Genomic DNA, 16795 nt, shown 5'->3' with positions numbered 1-16795 from the left:
GCCTTTCAGGGAAAAGCTGTGGGCCCACTGTGTTTTATTGCTAATGCCTCAGTGACTTCCAAGGGCACTTAGAGTTTAATCATGGGATTTGCACTCCACTTGCTCACTTCAGACCCAAGCAAGGCCTCAGTAACAGGAGGGAGGGCCCCTGAGAGAATGTTGTTAGTGCCCCTTGTTGGTCTGATTTAGCTGTTTTCTTCTTCACCTCCTATTGAGCTTTGAGCAACGGCTAAACCGGCAAGACGAATGTGTGTTTACGCTTTTAAAAAAAGAAAGCAGTAAAAGAGAAAGGAGGAGATAGAGAAGAGGGGTGGAAAGAGCAATGTTCTTCCTTTTATTTTTTGTTCTTTGCAGTCCAAGACCTGGGTGGAAAAGCAGCCAAGAGGACATCATATAAATCAGGTTACCAGTAGCAACAGCACTGCTAGTGCTGAGCCCCTAACCGTCTTCCCGCTCATCTTCCTCTTCCACGTATCACCCAGCGCTCACCTTTTCAGATGTTTGTCTTCCACCCCTAAAAACCTCCTGCCTCCTCCTCCTCCTCCTCATCAGCTTCTACTGTATAGAAGAGAGAAAAAGAGAGATTCCTTATGTGTTCATTCCTCCCCAGCAACAGTGAAGCATTTGGTGGTCTTAACAGCAGAGCCCTGAGGCCAGGATACAGTAGAGAAGAAAAGAGTTATGGTGAGAGAAGAGGTGGTTTAAAGTGGGAAGAAAGGGCGAGAACGTGACAAAATGTAAAGTTCAGAGGAAGGCCGAGTAAGGGGGGTAACAGAGCTGTGAGAGCAATCTGAAAAGCCTCATTACATCTTAAATAGGTAATCCAGCCAGTAGGTGAGCACATTCCCATTAACCTGGCAGTGGGAATAACTTCCTCCAGGCTTATGGGTTATTACTTCCTTTCCCTTTACTGTAGGGCTATTGTTTATCCCCAGCTTGAAGTCATACACACTGCAGTGCTGACCCTGACATCTGACCCGGACAATACGTGCTATTGTCTCTTGGTTTCTGTCCATTCACAAAAGGAAGTGGCTATAACTGGTATGTTAAGTGGACCTAAGAGAATAAATATATTATGATATATTATTAAGAACCCCCATGAAAAGTTTTTTGAAATTTAATAAATGTACATTTGTGACATTATTTGAGTCCAAAGTTTGGATTGGCCATTGTTGGAAGTAATTAAAAGGCCAGTTTTTAATGTTTTTTATATGTATGATTTTTTTCATTACTTATTATAATTGTATTAGTAATTGTCTTTAACATGTAAGGCTACAAAAGTCCTGAGAAGTTCTCCAAACATGAAGTGCATGCTCTTCTGCTAACTTTTCTGATTAGATATTCTTCTGTTTCGATGAATTTTCCTTTTTTGTATGAAACTGCCCCATGTGGACTTTCTTCTTTTTATATTCTTAACCTTTTTTTTTTTTTTAGCTTCTTTTCAATCCTGACCTCATTAGCGTGGTGTTGAACACATTAGTTTAACAAGTAAAAGGTTTGATTCCAGCAGGAAACACAAATCCCTTTGGGTCTGTGTCAGTGAGGACATCTGGGGCAATCATGTACAGCTACCTGCTGTGATAAGCTTCTATCTCACTGTAAGTAGGAAAGAAGTTAATTTGGAAGTCAAAGCTGTCGATGGAGAATCGCGTAAACAAGATTAAAAATCAAAGTGAAGTCATGTAAATTTAAGGAAAATACTTAATTTTCCGCTTTTGTGGTGATATGAGTTGTGATTAAACGTTTGGGTGAGCCACATGTCAACGCAGACTGCAGTGAATTGAAGTTTAGGATTTGCAGTTCTTGCCCTTTTTAGATAAGATAAGATAAGATAAGATAACCTAAAACACTAGAATAGGATAAGATAACAAGAATAAGATACTATATATATACTATATATAGAATAAAATACAAAGTTGTCAAAAAAAAAGAGAATTGCACTTAGTGTTATTGCACAAATGTGGATCTGTGTGTTTGGTCAGCTGTGAAGTCCTTGTTGTGGGGTCTGACAGCAGTAAGGAAAGACCTGATAAATACAGCGAGATGGGAAATCCTCATCAATAAAGAAAGATAATTTTCTCTCGTCATTCAGACTAAGGTCACACATTTCTCAAGGCTTCCTTTTTTCAGACATAGTAGATGCCACTATGAAGCTTTAATTGTTTTGTTGAGTGAGAGCAAGGTTCCTCTTTGGGTATGTTTTGGTACTTCTTGCATGCACTGCATACTTCTGTAAAGAATTTACTTAAAACATTGTTTTAAATAAAGCAAGGCCAAGACACCTGCAGGTACAACTGCTACACAACGGTACATTTAACTCTTACAGTTAAACTTACTATAGGTTTGAGTCATATCATCAAATTGTGTCTCCAACATACACCTGCACACACTGACATACATAAGCAGAAAGAGCACATTCAGCAGCCTGTCACATATTTGTTCCTGTTTTGATCTTTAATAACTTTCTTAGAAAATGTTCAACAGTGTTTTTTATGTTATTTGACGCTTCAATATGCCCTTTCAGTCTCATACGTTACCACAGAAAAACTTTTGAGAAGTTAGGTTTAAAAAAACAACAAACAAAAAACAAAAACTAACGTTGACTTCAGACTACTCATCCTGAGTGATGGCAGCTGAACAGCGCAGGAATTCACAGAGACGAATTGTCGGGTTGAAAGACGACCTGTGGCTTTGCTGGAAGCGGTGGGGGCATTTCCCAGCAGAGCACAGAAAACTGCGACTCCATGCATCAGCGGGCATGATAATTACACACCCACTTCCATCATCACCAGCAACTTAGATGCCCATCCCCAACTAAAGACCCCCGCCACACACTTCTGCACGGACACGGACACTACCTGCGACTTTTGCATCATTTCCTGACTAATAAGAACAGACACTTTAGAAGTTCTGTAACTCGAGCAAAGTGAAACGAACACCGGATCCTGTTAGAGGTTCATTAAGAGCATGGCCAACTCCGGGATCCAGCTGCTGGGATTTTTCCTATCATTAATAGGTATTGTCGGTCTGATCATCGGGACTATCCTGCCGCAATGGAAGATGTCCGCGTACATCGGAGACAACATCATCACAGCTGTAGCCATGTACCAGGGACTCTGGATGTCGTGCGCTTTCCAAAGTACCGGGCAGCTCCAGTGTAAAATCTACGACTCCATCCTTCAGCTCGACAGTAAGTGGCGCATTTTTACCCCCTTGGTTTAAAAAAAACACTGAACAGGTTTAGTTCCTGCAGGTGCAACCTGCTCATCACAAATCATTATTAAGTAGTCCTTGTTTATTGTCTTGTCTAGTCATCATTTTATATGGAAAGTTTAAAAAAGAGGAAAATGACTTTAACTTTTAAAAGGAAACAACACACTGGCACATTCTAGGAAAACCTTTTTTAACCACATGCCATTTGGTCCAGGAATGAACCTGAGCCCTGCATCACCACAGAGATCCTTTAGAACACATGTGGTCAAACTCATGGCTGGAGGGCCAAATCCAGCCAGCTGCTAATTTTAAGCAAATTTTCCAGCTGCTTCAGGTCACAAAACAATAAATTTAAAGGTTTTTCACACTGAAAGGCATGCGCTATGATACATGTAAAATACATGATCCAATTTCTATTTTATTTTTGAATATAGTTGTCATATCAAGTTTTTGTATTCACATGTTGACTTTAATGTCGAATAAATGGATGTGACTCCAATTGTATATAAGAAGGATGTTAATTACTGATATAATGAGGGGATTTTTTATTTTTTTATTTATTTATTACAGTTATGAATTACATTTTTAATTCCCAGCGTGTCTCTTTGTGAAACTGAGTCCGACACCCCAGCTGTAGAATATCACGTATGGTGCAAACAGTGCAGGAGTGGCTGCTGCCAAAATAATCTCTTTCATACCTCAACTGTAGCTTCACAAGAACAAGTACAGAAAAAAATGATTTAAATACTCGATATCTTCAAACTCACAGGAAGAGCCGTGACCTCTGTTTGTAAGCTGGCTACAAAAAGAAAAAACAAGCAAAAAACTGACAGACAGTGCTGCTTCTTTACTGATGATGATGAAAAATGTAAATGTTTTCACATCTGCTGTTATAGTTAGTACAGGACACATTCTTAAATGAAGGATAACACACTGTGGATACTAAAGCTGTGCGTGATGGGTGTGTGTTGGCCCACTTCAGTGGTTTGTTGTAATGCTGTCATGCTGTATTAGCTGAAATGATGATGGCCTCAGGCTGTTCTCTGTATCTGTCTCTGAATCGGTTTTTGAGGTCACCCCCCCCCCCCCCCCCCAAAAAAAAAAAACAAAAACAAAAACAAAACAAAACAAAACAAAAACAAAACAACAACAACAAAAAAGAAAGAAAGAGAAAGAAAAATGGTTTGTCTAATTATACCAACACTGAGAAAAGTGGCCTGAATTGGTTTACTAAAGCGTAAAGCGCTATACAAATACAGGCCATTTACCACTTTTACCATTTACTATGTAATTAAAATGTTATTTCTAAGACACATTTCAGGATAAACACCCTACACAATAAAATTCCAGAGGATAAATTCTCAGATTCTTATATAGCACTTTTCTACTCTCCTGGAGCACTCAGTGTTCACTCATTCACTGTTTTCTGTGCTCTTATGTGCATAGAAAACACATGTGCATCTTATGTGAACACTGTGACAGAGAACAACTTGGGGTTAGCGGCCTTCACTGGCATGCAGGCTTGGAGAGTCAGGGATCAAACTATGAACCTTCCAATCAGCAGAGCACCTGCTCTACCTCCCTCCTGAGCTACAGCCACCCACCGCAACCTATAAGATAAAAACAGAGCTAACCAAATGCATAATGGCCTTATACAAAATCTATCATTGTACATGGTGTATATAAAGTATACAACTTTATTTATTATGAGATAATTTAGCTGTTATTTTTTTTGAGAACAAGAAAAGCTACAGTGTCCTACAAGCGTCCCATTGTAGAGTGTAATCACACGGCCAAACATTATTAGCATATGTGAAACAGCAGACACTCCAAGCCAGGATACAGTGTATCCTTCTCTGCTCTCATTTTACTGTATAATGACCCTGTTGCTTGGCATTTCCCACTGTTTTATATTCTGTTTCTGCATCCTCCTCTCCCCTGCCTCTCTCCACCCATCACTCCCTCACTGCAAAAGGTTTTGTTTGTTTGGGCAGAGCAGGGATGGCCTAGACTGGCACAGACTGGTTCTACCGTAGGTGGACAGGGGGGAGAGACAAAAGGGATCTCACCCTGTGATAGGTTTATAGTGTGTGTGTGTGTGTGTGTGTGGGGGGGGGGGGGGGGGCACTGACAGATGAGAATCATGACAGCAATGTTTCCACGGGCCTCCTCAAAGGGAAGACATTCGAGGGTGTAAGATGTGTTCCTTCATACTGTTTATGTGTGCTCATGTGTATCCCATGGTTTCCCTTCCAGGAAAAGCTCACATTAAAATGTCTTCACAGGCTAATGCAAATGTAATTCACAACCTGGACAGCCACATAAAGCCTCCTTGATATGTTGGAGGCTGTTTGTTAGTCTTTATTATGTTCTGTTTTGTGACTCCTCATTTGCACTTTAACAACAGGATTATTATAAATGGTCTCATTTTAGTTTAGTATTTTTTAGACATTACTGTATGAAACAAAACAAATTATTTTCTTAAAATGCACACCCACATTCCACAACACAAAAGGTCATTTATTCTCAGGCTCCACACTGTTCTGTTACATTTCCTCTGCTTCATCGTTTTCTGTTGCCTTTCTTTCTCTTCCTCTGCTCCAGGTTCGCTCCAGGCCACTCGTGCCCTGATGATAGTTGGTATCATTGTTTCCATTGCAGGTCTGGGTGTAGCCTGCATGGGAATGAAGTGTACCACTTGTGGAGGAAGTGACAGACTACGCAAGGCCCGCATTGCCATGACAGGAGGCATCATCCTGTTAGTGGGAGGTGAGGGAGCTTACCAAAGAACCTAATTTGGCAAAGACCAGTGAATAGAATAGAACAGAATAGAATTCAACTTTATTGTCATTGCACATGTCACAAGTACAAGGCAACAAAATGCAGTTTGCATCCATCCAGAAGTGCTTTAGCCATGATATAGATATATTACAAAATATATATTAGCAATAATATAATAATATAGGTATATAGATATATATGACTGATTGGTGTAAGATTTAAACTGTCAAAATGTTATATCATCCAAAGGTTTTCACATAGGGTCATGTATGGTAATACAATGATGTTGTGCAGGCTAATTTAGCTTTGAAAAATATCTTGTTACATTATAAGATTACCTCCAATAAAAAGTAATCTGTCATGCTACAGCATTACCTGATGAGAAAAATAAATCTTCAGAGTACTTTGGCATTACCAATAATGCAGACGACTTGCTAATTTTATTCAGAAACCTTTATCTTAAAAGCTTGCTGTTGTGTTTTCTGAGCTTTAGCACATGTGTCAGTTATTAAAGCTATTTACAGAACCTTGTGAAACACGTCTGATCAGGAAAAAGTGTACTTTTTACAACGTTTAAATATTTTTAACGTTGTAAACGTTTTAAATGCTGATGTTGGGTAGTCTTTACCATATTAACTATCTTGGTTTAGCCAGTTAGCATGCTAATATTTGTGAAGAGCATGCTAATATTCGTGAAGACAGTTGTTGGATATTTGGTGAATGTGTGGTGAATTAGCTTTGAATTAGCTTTCCAGATAACGTACTGCAGCTTTGCTAGCTACCATATGAGACGGCTAATTGTAAAATAGCCCGTTTAAACCCAAATGTTTGTTTTTGCACCAAGAAATGAATGACACTATTATAGTTAATGTTCAGGGAAAAACTACATTTTAACATTTACCTTTCCATCCATGTCCTGGTTGACGTGAATCATTACAAATAGTAGATATGTTACAATAACTCAAAGCAACACTCAACACGAGCTTGCTGGAAGAACATGCTAATATTGTTGTCTTCCTTTCCAAATATATTTAAAAGGGATGATTGTCACTGATTTGTGTTTGTAAGTATTTCATCACTATATTGTATAAAACATACACATTCAGTGTAATAGCTTCCTGTGATCCAATAAATAATGGAATCCATTTATGTAATTCCATCAAAGCACAATTGCCTAGATGTCCTGCACATCATACAGTAGGTGGGAGGAGGTTTGATCCCCACTCCAAAAAGCTTTCTACCCACTCATCTTCTCTGGCCCTCCAGAGGTCATTAGAATGAATGAATCCTGGCACTGAATCTAAGATCAGAGCTCTAACTGGCTCTGAAGAGAACAGAAACACTAAAAGCTAATTGTTCTGGAGTCAATAGCTAGCCGCCTGGTGACTGTATAAAGGGAATAAAAGCCTGGCTGGGCTTTCTCTGGCTTTGACGATGTGTTGATCGACTTTTGATCTTGCAGGGCTGTGTGCTATCGTAGCGTGCTCCTGGTTTGCTCACAATGTCATCAGGGCTTTCTATAATCCCTACACTCCAGTCAACACCAAGTAAGCAATCTAAAAGCACCCATTTCTTCTTTTTTTCTGTTTTACTGTTATTATGATTTAAATGCATTTATGTATTATTATGCATAAAAATTATGTTTTTCCTTTAGTACTGTAGCTAAAACTGTTGTGAGAGAACAGTGCATTTTATTCTTTTACAGCAGTGATAAGCTAGTTATGTGACATAAAAATCTGGATGTCATCTGATCAGCTCAAACTAAATCTGTGTTTATGCTACTGGGTGAATGAGGCTCATAGTAGAAAAGGTTTTTTTTTATCTCTCACTCCGGCTTATAGAGCTCTGGGGACAGTCCATGTCTATTATCCCTTAAAAAAACCCTTAAAAACGCCAATCTTGTGATTTAATGCTATTTTCATACTATATGTTCTTTCTCTTACTCTCTTTGCATTGATGCACTACTTGCTTTTGAAACATAACAACTGCATAAATGACACCAGTGCAGGTTACTTTATTAACACATCAGTTTTGCCTTTGTTCGTAATATTGAAGCTGAGGATTGGGGTTGCCTTGTCTTTCCAGGTTTGAGTTTGGTGCGGCCATCTTCATCGCGTGGGGCGGTTCTCTCCTAGATGTCTTAGGTGGGGCCATGTTGGCTGCTTCTTGTCCAAGGAAGAAGCAAGTGTCCAAGTACCCAGCCATCGGCAGTACCCGCTCAGGCCCTCCAAGCAGCACTAAGGAATATGTCTGAGATTCCCCAACCATGTAGCCAGGAACTTTAAAAGAAGCTGAGGAGAATGATCCTCTTCAGCATCAGCGAGGCGCAAAACCGAAGATGTATGGATGATTGTGAATCACATGGAGGCAGGAAGTACTGAAAAAAGACTTTCTTTACTTTGTGTTCAGGCCTTTGATGACCCTTTGATTATTAAGCAGCACCCTCAATTGTTTAATGACGGATGTCTCTCACCCAATCCATACATTCCTCCATTGTTTACAAGTAGTCTTCACAAATACATTATAATTGGATGTCCTGACTTAATAGACAAACCCTCTTGGGCTAGCTCTTGAATTGCAGCCTAAATGGTGGGTTATAGCCAATACTTGCGCCCTCATGTTAGAACCAGCATTTATTAGCATTTGCCATGTAATTGAAAGTAATCAATTACAGTTTGGTGAGTAGTCTGCAAGTCAACACGCTGTCCAACACAGGAACACGGTGACAATACAGCATTTTATATCAACTGTTAGTACCAAAATAGATGTCACAATGAGCAGGGTGTGATTTCACACACTGCGATGACACAGGCCATTTGCTACAGGACTCCCCACAGCTTTTCATACCAGCATGTTACAAAGCCTGTTCAGATATAAAATATCTGATGTTGTAGTCATCACGCCATTATCGCTCTATTGGCCTTTCTATCAGCCACTGAGGTTAAACTGCAACTATTTATTTTGTCAACTGTAGGTCTTTACTCGTGTAGATTTGCACGATTGTTAGTTCACTGTAGCTTCTTGTAGCTTTCACAATTTAGTGTTTTTTAAATGTTCTGAACAGTTGGTTCTATGTTTGTAAATGCCATAGGTTTATATACTTTTAGCAGATAACAGCACCATGGAAAATATATGAAAGAATATTTTTAACATGTCCATCAGTACTTAAATAATAAAGATATTGCAACATTGTTAACTGTGTCGTGGTCCATCAAACTGGTTATATGGTTGTTTTCTCCAGTGCAGTAGCACAGTAACATTTCTACTGACAGTCTTTTCATAGATTTTGCACTTTCTGTTTCATTTGAACTAGTAAAAGTAACCTTTTGGGGACATTTCATGAATGTTTTTGAAGCCATTCATAACATTCATCAAAGCTTATGTTGTGTAAAACCTTTAGAGAACCTTCATGGAAGTCTGGATAATGGTTCTTTGAAGTGTGTTTGCAGCTTTTAAAAAAAATCTGCTAGGATTCTCAGAACCTTTAGGGAACCCTGAGGCGACATTTTCCAAAGCTTCTCTGGTCATTTTCAACTTTTAAAGAACCTTAAAGGAACATTTTATAAAACACATTTAAGTGGAACCTTTAAATAACCTTCAGGGAGCAGTTTATTAGTAATGAACTAGTCGATTCTAAATGTTAGTAACTTTATCAGAGTTCTTAATGCTTTAAGTATGTTGTTTAGAGTCTTAATTTACCCCTACAGACACCTAATTGATGAAAACATTTAGAGTGATGTTATGCGAGTTACTGTATGCTTCCTTTGAGCTTGAAGTAGTCTGGCTATTCTCCTATGAACTCTGACATCTACAAGGTATTGTCACCCAAAGAACTGTTGCTCACTCTTCTTTGGCAATTCTCTGTAAACCATAGAGATGGTTGTGTTAAAATGCCAGCAGACCAGCAGTTTCTGAAATATTCAGACCAGCCTGTCTGGCACCAACAACCAACCCACATTCAAAGTCACTTAAATCACCTTTCTTCTCCGTTTTGATGCTCGGTTTGAACTTCAGCAGGTCATCTTGATCACGTCTACATGTTGTTGAGCAGGTGTACCTAATAAAGTGGCTGCAAGTTTATCTGCGTGATAAAAAGAGTTCAGAGTCAGCTGAACCACAGAAACACAGTGATTCCACAAAGATTCATGTTTTATTTCCCAGGATGCTTTATGAAAAGTTATTTCCATGCAAAGATCAAAACAACTATCTTTGAGTCAGAGAGCAAGCTGTGAGGTGCAGTGCTCCCATGACGCCAACAAATTAAGTAACGAGCCAGCAAAAAACAGGAACATGACATCAACATGAGCCGCCTTTTATAGACAACACCATCTGAACCCGAGAGAGCCACTGCCAGCTTAAAAAAAAAATCCAAAGATTGTCTCTGCAGCGAGGGTGCTCGTTTCTGTGACCTCACACTGTAATTATAAAGTCTGACACAATAGTTCACCTAAACCTGAAAGACATTACCACACCACGTGGTGTAGTTCACAAAGCAGATTAGAGCTTTTTATAAATAAACATAAATACAATTAAGTTTGACCTTTACACGTCGGCATGCCAATCAGAGTCAATTTCTTTAAGCATCAATCTGATGTAGTATCAGGAATCATTTGGCAATTTCATCAAAGTCATTTACTGTACACATTTTGTTTTTATTGTCCTCACAGTCATGTAGCCAAACTGGGAAAGCCTGCATTAGGAAACACACACAAAGCTCTATGAAGCCGTTGTTGTTTACTGCCGAGTCAGCAGCTCAAAACCACCAATGAGCTCAGGGAAACGCTGACTCTACCAGATCTGAAGAGCAAAACGGTGGTTTGGTTTATCAAAGTCTACTACGTAGCCCTTAAATAACAGGATGCCAGTCACAGGTTTTGATGCTTCATGCATAGAATTCTGCAACATGTCACTGCACATAACAGGCATTCCCACAAAGTGCACCATTTGGAAACATAATAAAAATCCCACAGACTGAAGCGTTACCTGCTCAGAAACAAGTAAAAAAACAAAACCAAACAGATGCCGTAACATCACAACAAAGTGTCTCATTTTTTTAAATAATAAATTATTAGCATTAGTTTTTCCTCCTTTTGTTTTTTGTTTTTTAAAGCAACTAGCGAGCTTTCATCCACTGGATAATAGTACACCACTTGAATCAGTGAGAGAGTAGAGAATGATAGTCATTGCACAACCAAAGCTTAACAATTCACCTGTCCGATACACATTAACAGGCTTGTGTTCCAACACAAGCAGCCCACGGGTAATCAGTAACCCTCACCAGTAAACAGGCAGGCGAGAGGATGCTTGTCATCTAACCGTTTGCTCAGTGCAACTTTAAAAATGTAGCCCTTGAGAAGAAGCTCTGAAAAAAATATAGACACTTCCTTCAAATCTTTCTTAAATCCTGATAGTCCACTACCTACCGAGGTATAGTGTAGAGAGCGATGCAATACGAATTCATTCACAGTCTGACCAAAGTTAAGTTAAATAAGCGCTATATACACAGTCAGGGCTTCAACAGGCGATAAATGAGCCGTTTTTTAGCCTTGAAGAAGCTTCAGTAGGACACTTGACAGGAGCAAGGACAAGATCGCTGTCAGAGGGTGTGGGGGTGGGTTTGGCGACCCAGGGGTTTTCTTTTTTGGCACTTCTTGGTGAAGCTTAGGAGATGGGTGACAGGGATACAGGGCACTGCCCGTTGTTGTTCATGATGTCATCCAAGTCTTCATCATCCAGGTCCACTGAGGAGGAAAAAGCAAACAAGCAGTTATTATAATAATCACATATTAGCTACAATTCAGTTCAGTTTTATTTTTATAGTGCCAACTCACAACAACAGTCGCCTCAAGGCGCTTTATATTGTAAGGCAGATCCTAGAATAATACATACAGAGAAAAAACAACAAAAATATGACCCCCTATGAACAAGCACTTTGGCGAGAGTGGGAAGGAAAAACTCCCTTTTAACAGGAAGAAACCTCCGGCAGAACCAGGCTCAGAGAGGGGCGGGGCCATCTGCTGTGACCGGTTGCGGTGAGAGGAACAAAACAAGAGATTAGCTACTTAGGCAAAATGAAATTTAAAGGGACAAGAAGGGTAAGTTCAAATCAAACATTGCTTTTTTTAAATAATTTGACAAAAAGATTGACCACCCTTGTATCTATATGTTAAAAATAAAGCCACTGTGGATAGCCAGTTAGCTTAGCATAGCATTACCACTGGAAATTGGGGTAAACAGCTAGCTTGCCTCTAAAAACAAACGTTCCTAAAAGCTGTTTGACACAGGGTTACATGCTAGCCATTTCCACTAAGCTATGTTTTCTGCTTTTTATCTTAGCCAGGCTAAGCTACAGTCACGCTGTATTAAAGACATAAGAGTGATGTCACTTTCTTTATCTAACTAGTTACTTATCTGTAACACCTAATTTTCCATTTACAGATATCACGGTGAATGCCACAATCAGTGTATCGCTGCACGCCTACTTGTGGGTTTTTTTTTTTTTCTATAGTTGCTTGATTTTGTTTCAGTGGAGTTTGATTTGTTTTTACTTAATTCTTTAATTGTAACCTTGCTTATGTCTGCCCATTGACTTGTTCTGCATTATCTATGAGACATCTTTATTTGTATACATCACTGGTGACTGAAACACACATACAAATATAATAGCAACATTTTATCCACCTTATAAATATTTATGACTAATCCAATACAGTTCAACAGCCAATAAGGAGCTCTGACATATCTACTGCTACTGTTATGTTTTATTACATATGTGCATAGAACAAATGTATATGCTGCCTGCTATACTGTCATTGTGTAATTGTAAACTGTGTAGGTGGGGTCATCACTTCATACTTCTATATGGAGCCTCACCTTTCTTGGACCGACCGATCTGGCCTAGTTTGGGTGCCCTCTGTCCGAGTCTCTGAGGGTTGGGCCCGCCACCGTGACCGTTGACCTGGGGGTGTCCCGGGTTGAACTGCCCCGCCGGGCCGGGCTGCCTGGGCGGCCCGCTGGGCGGGATGAGCTCGGGGATACCTGAAGCACCGTACATCTCTGGGAGGCGTCCTTTAGTGTCTGACCGCTAGATGTCCGCACAGCCCAAGCTTTGTGTCGTGATGGAAAGCTTCGCACTTCCGCAATGGTATTAACCGATGAATGTATGGGCAACAGACGACTAAATACTGGAAATTACAGAAGGGAAGTCCGCCAAACCTGTCAACCAAAGTGAACACGTTTGTCAAAAAACGCGAGTGAGAGAGCGAAAAGCTCTGCCAGTTGTCTCCCAACACTTCTCGGCTGTTTACACTACAATAAGCCGTGTACTCGTACGTGTTTTCAGTTGTATTACTACTATCAGGTGTAGCAGCTCCCTTCCTGCCCACTACAACAGCACAGCGACACAAAGCGTGTCTTCGGTCATTCTACTCGCTATAGTCAGAATAAGAAAAGCTTTTCCACCCGTCTCTAAACAACAGTAACTCAGCGGTTTCTCTACAATACGCTTAAAATATGACTAAATATAAAAATACGGCCTCACCTTCGTTTCTTTGAGGCCGCAGTAAAGAGCTGAATTCGGTAAAAGCCGCTTCTGAGAACCGTGTTGTTGTTTATCAGCGCTGTTTCTCTCTCTCCCTCTGTTGGCACGGCGTTGAGGAAGCGTCGATTTAAAGGGGCCTCTCAGCGTTTTCTCGGCCTTGGGGATTTCCTCGTATTGTGTCTTGACTCATAGCGTCTTGCGGACGTCACCGTGCGGTTGACAGCACTGAACTTCAGATTATACAGTGGAGGTGTGCCAAAGTTCCGAGGGCTCAATGCGTAATTACGCACCTCTTGTAATGAGAGAGTGACTCTAGAGCCAACCAATGACGGACGGTGTTCAATAACACCCCTCCCCCCCCCCCTCCACCCACCCCATACACACCACATAGAATGCTTCATGTCGGGTACTTCACGTCAACCCCCTCTTCCAGAGACTTTCATTTCATTTTATATGGGGAACATGAAAGTGTTTACAGGAAGTTGTTATTTACCACAAAAGTACACAACTTTTTGTCCGCTTTGACACTTTGTTCTTTTTTCAGGTTACTGCAGTATGCTGTGGCCTTGAGTCGAGTCAGTGCCCCTGGCAATGTCTGAGTTCACCTTCACTTATCTAAGCAACCTGACTCAACCCCAGCCACTTACCTCTGCCACTTATTGACTAAATGAAACAGACAAAAAAAAAATCTTTAACTTCTTAAACAACACTGTCAGTGATTACAAATTCACTGCCCTGCATTTGGATCAAACTCAAGTGGTCTTTTGTTTATAGTACAATGGAAATTCAAGAGAGTCCAAACACACCAAAAATGTTATGCTAATTTTGACAATACATCTTTGACTCAGTGGGAACTTCATAAGTTCAGTGAAGAAAAGGCAGACTAGGCTTCAGTATGATACCATTTCCATTTTCTTTAATTAAGCTCATATCAGCCATATCATATCAGACTAAAAATCATTGGTTTCCAGCCAGGGGAAATATTACCAAGTACACACTTTGGTGTAGATGCAGCACAAATACTTTGTTTTAATAATCAGTGTTGAGCAATTAGGTTATTATAGATGAAAGAATCCTGTCCCAAAGACTAAAAATAGGTTTGGAAACATATATTAATTAACTGAAAAATAAACACCCAACTTAAAAAAAATATAAAAACAACAACAACAAAAAAAAGACATTAAGCACTTGCAAAACTGACTAAAACAAAAATGTAAATGTTTAGTTTCAGATTGAGTCGATGGATAAAGTTTTGTTTTGTTTTGCTTGAGACGTTTGCATGACTGTGAATCACCTTACTTTGTAAAATGTATTGAAATACTGGTTCTGATTTGGTCAAATTTTACTGATGGACAGCAAATACAAAGGTTCTTGTACAACCCCAATTCCAAAGACATTTGGATGCAGTGTAAGCTGTCAATAAAAACATAATGTGTAATTTGTAAATCCCAAAAAACCCCATATTTTATTCACATGTTTGAACGGAGAAAATTTACCATTTTATGGAAAACTGAATTCATTTTAAATTTCATGACAGAAACACATCTCAAAAAAGTTTGTGCTGGTTCATGTTTATCATTGTGTAGCATCCCTTCTCCTACTTAGGCAGTCCATAACAATCTAGGAACTGAGGAGGCCAGCTGCAGGACTTTTGGCAGAGGAACGTTGCCCCATTCTTCTTAACAGTCGTCTGCACTACTGGGTACGGAAGATACGGAAGAGGATTAGGGCCACTGGAAAAAAAAAAAAAAGAATTCTGACTTTAATCTCAGAATTCTGAGAAAAAAGTCAGAATTCTTTTTTTTTTTTTCCAGTGGCCCTAATCCTCTTCCGTAGCAGGCAGATCAGTTCAGCACCTGGAATCTTTCACTATGAAGCCATGTTGTTGGAGTAGATGCAGTATGCAGTTCGGCATCTGGCTGTGAAGATATGTTGCTCTAAAATATGCAAATACTTTTCAGCATTGATGATGCCTTTTTAGATGTGCCTGCCTAAAACGGCATAGCCTGCATTTATGAATGACACGGTGAACTGCATTCATAGATAGTGATTTCTAGAAGTGTTCTTGGATCCATGCAGTGATTTCCATGAGAGAATCATGCCTATTTTCAATGCTGTGCTGCTCGACGGCCAGAGTATCATAGACATCTAATGTTGAATGTCTTCTTTGGCCTTCTTCCTTGCGCACAGAGGTTTCTCCAGATTTTCAGAATCTTTATATATTATATAGATGATATTATATACTGTATTTAAATAATGTATGTTTTTTCATTCAAATACATTAAGTCAAATTCTTTCTAAACAGACAGTTTTTGTTTTATGGCAGATTCGAGAATCTTAATCTCTGCTTTCTGTATTCTGTTGTTAATAAGATATGTGCTTATAAATCATTGCATTCTGTTTTTATTTACTTATATGCAATAACCCAACTTGTTTGGAGTTGGAGTTTACATTCCCATGAATAGTAGGGTTAGTTTGTTTTCTCTGTTTGTTATTGCAAACCAGTTAACAGGGTTTTTTTTGTTTATTTGTTGCAATTTCTGCTAACATTTCATGTCATTAATGTATCAGCCATATTTGTGTAAAGCCAGAAGTCAAGACTGTTACATGAAAATGGTAAAAAACAGTTTATGTTTATGTACTGCTTAGAAATGTCAGTAATAGTGCAGTGGTTGTTAAACACCCATACTAATCTTTAATCTGAGCCTCCTGTGGTGTAAACTAACAATTCTGTGGTTTTAAATGCATTAAAGCTCATGTTTGGTGAGGATTAACCCCAGTGCTGAAAAGAAAACAATACTCCGGGTCACTTGCATTCAGCTCACAGTTTTTGAGAGGGTGTTATCTCCATGTTTATCACATTTTACAGGTGAGCCCATGCACAGTTGAGAGATTATCCAAGTAAAAAATTCTTAGACATGCCAAGACTGATCTGAAACACAAACTGTAAACCCCACATGGATGCACACCGTCTGGGCAGCTATATAACTGTCAGCATAAGCAATCAGCAGACTCAGAGTTCCTCGTCATCCCAACGAACACTTTAAACACTTCGGAGTAAGAAGAAACACCTTTGGCATCATGTCCAGGATCACCGCGGTAACGATCTTGCTCGTCATTCTCGTCAACAGCTTGTGCAGCAACGCAGGTGCGCAACGATTATTCTTTTTCACTTGTTCTGCAGAGATGTAGATGTCACAGTTTTACTCTGCAACATGGCTGTAAACAGGTGACTCTGTTAAACTGTAGACTGTGACACTG

At 39.6% G+C, this 16795-nt stretch overlaps 2 protein-coding genes across 3 annotated transcripts; one reads left to right on the top strand and one right to left on the bottom strand.

Moving 5' to 3' along the window:
* Nucleotides 1-2605: 2605 nt before the first annotated feature.
* On the top strand, nt 2606-9211 carry cldn7a (claudin 7a). Of its 2 annotated transcripts, none has more exons than XM_040040791.1 (4): nt 2606-3190; nt 5875-5982; nt 7457-7541; nt 8080-9211. In XM_040040791.1, the coding sequence occupies exons 1-4, from the start codon at nt 2968-2970 to the stop codon at nt 8246-8248; spliced, it is 585 nt and encodes a 194-aa protein (XP_039896725.1). In that variant the 5' UTR covers nt 2606-2967; the 3' UTR covers nt 8249-9211. The 2 variants fall into 2 exon arrangements, with proteins under 2 accessions (XP_039896725.1, XP_039896724.1); XM_040040790.1 differs by having other exon boundaries at nt 2609-3190; nt 5818-5982.
* Nucleotides 9212-10125: 914 nt separating this feature from the next.
* On the bottom strand, nt 10126-13806 carry si:dkey-112a7.4. The gene is made up of 3 exons (XM_040040792.1): nt 13535-13806; nt 12868-13209; nt 10126-11735 (listed from the first exon to the last, which is right to left on the bottom strand). Exons 2-3 carry the CDS (start codon nt 13046-13048, stop codon nt 11656-11658), a joined length of 261 nt encoding a protein of 86 aa, XP_039896726.1. The 5' UTR covers nt 13049-13209; nt 13535-13806; the 3' UTR covers nt 10126-11655.
* Between the last annotated feature and the right edge of the window lie 2989 nt (nt 13807-16795).

The sequence above is a fragment of the Simochromis diagramma genome, unplaced genomic scaffold, assembly GCF_900408965.1.
Source record: "Simochromis diagramma unplaced genomic scaffold, fSimDia1.1 OVJJ01000317.1, whole genome shotgun sequence".
In the NCBI taxonomy this organism is placed as follows: domain Eukaryota; kingdom Metazoa; phylum Chordata; class Actinopteri; order Cichliformes; family Cichlidae; genus Simochromis; species Simochromis diagramma.
This window is presented reverse-complemented; position numbering and strand designations above follow the sequence as displayed.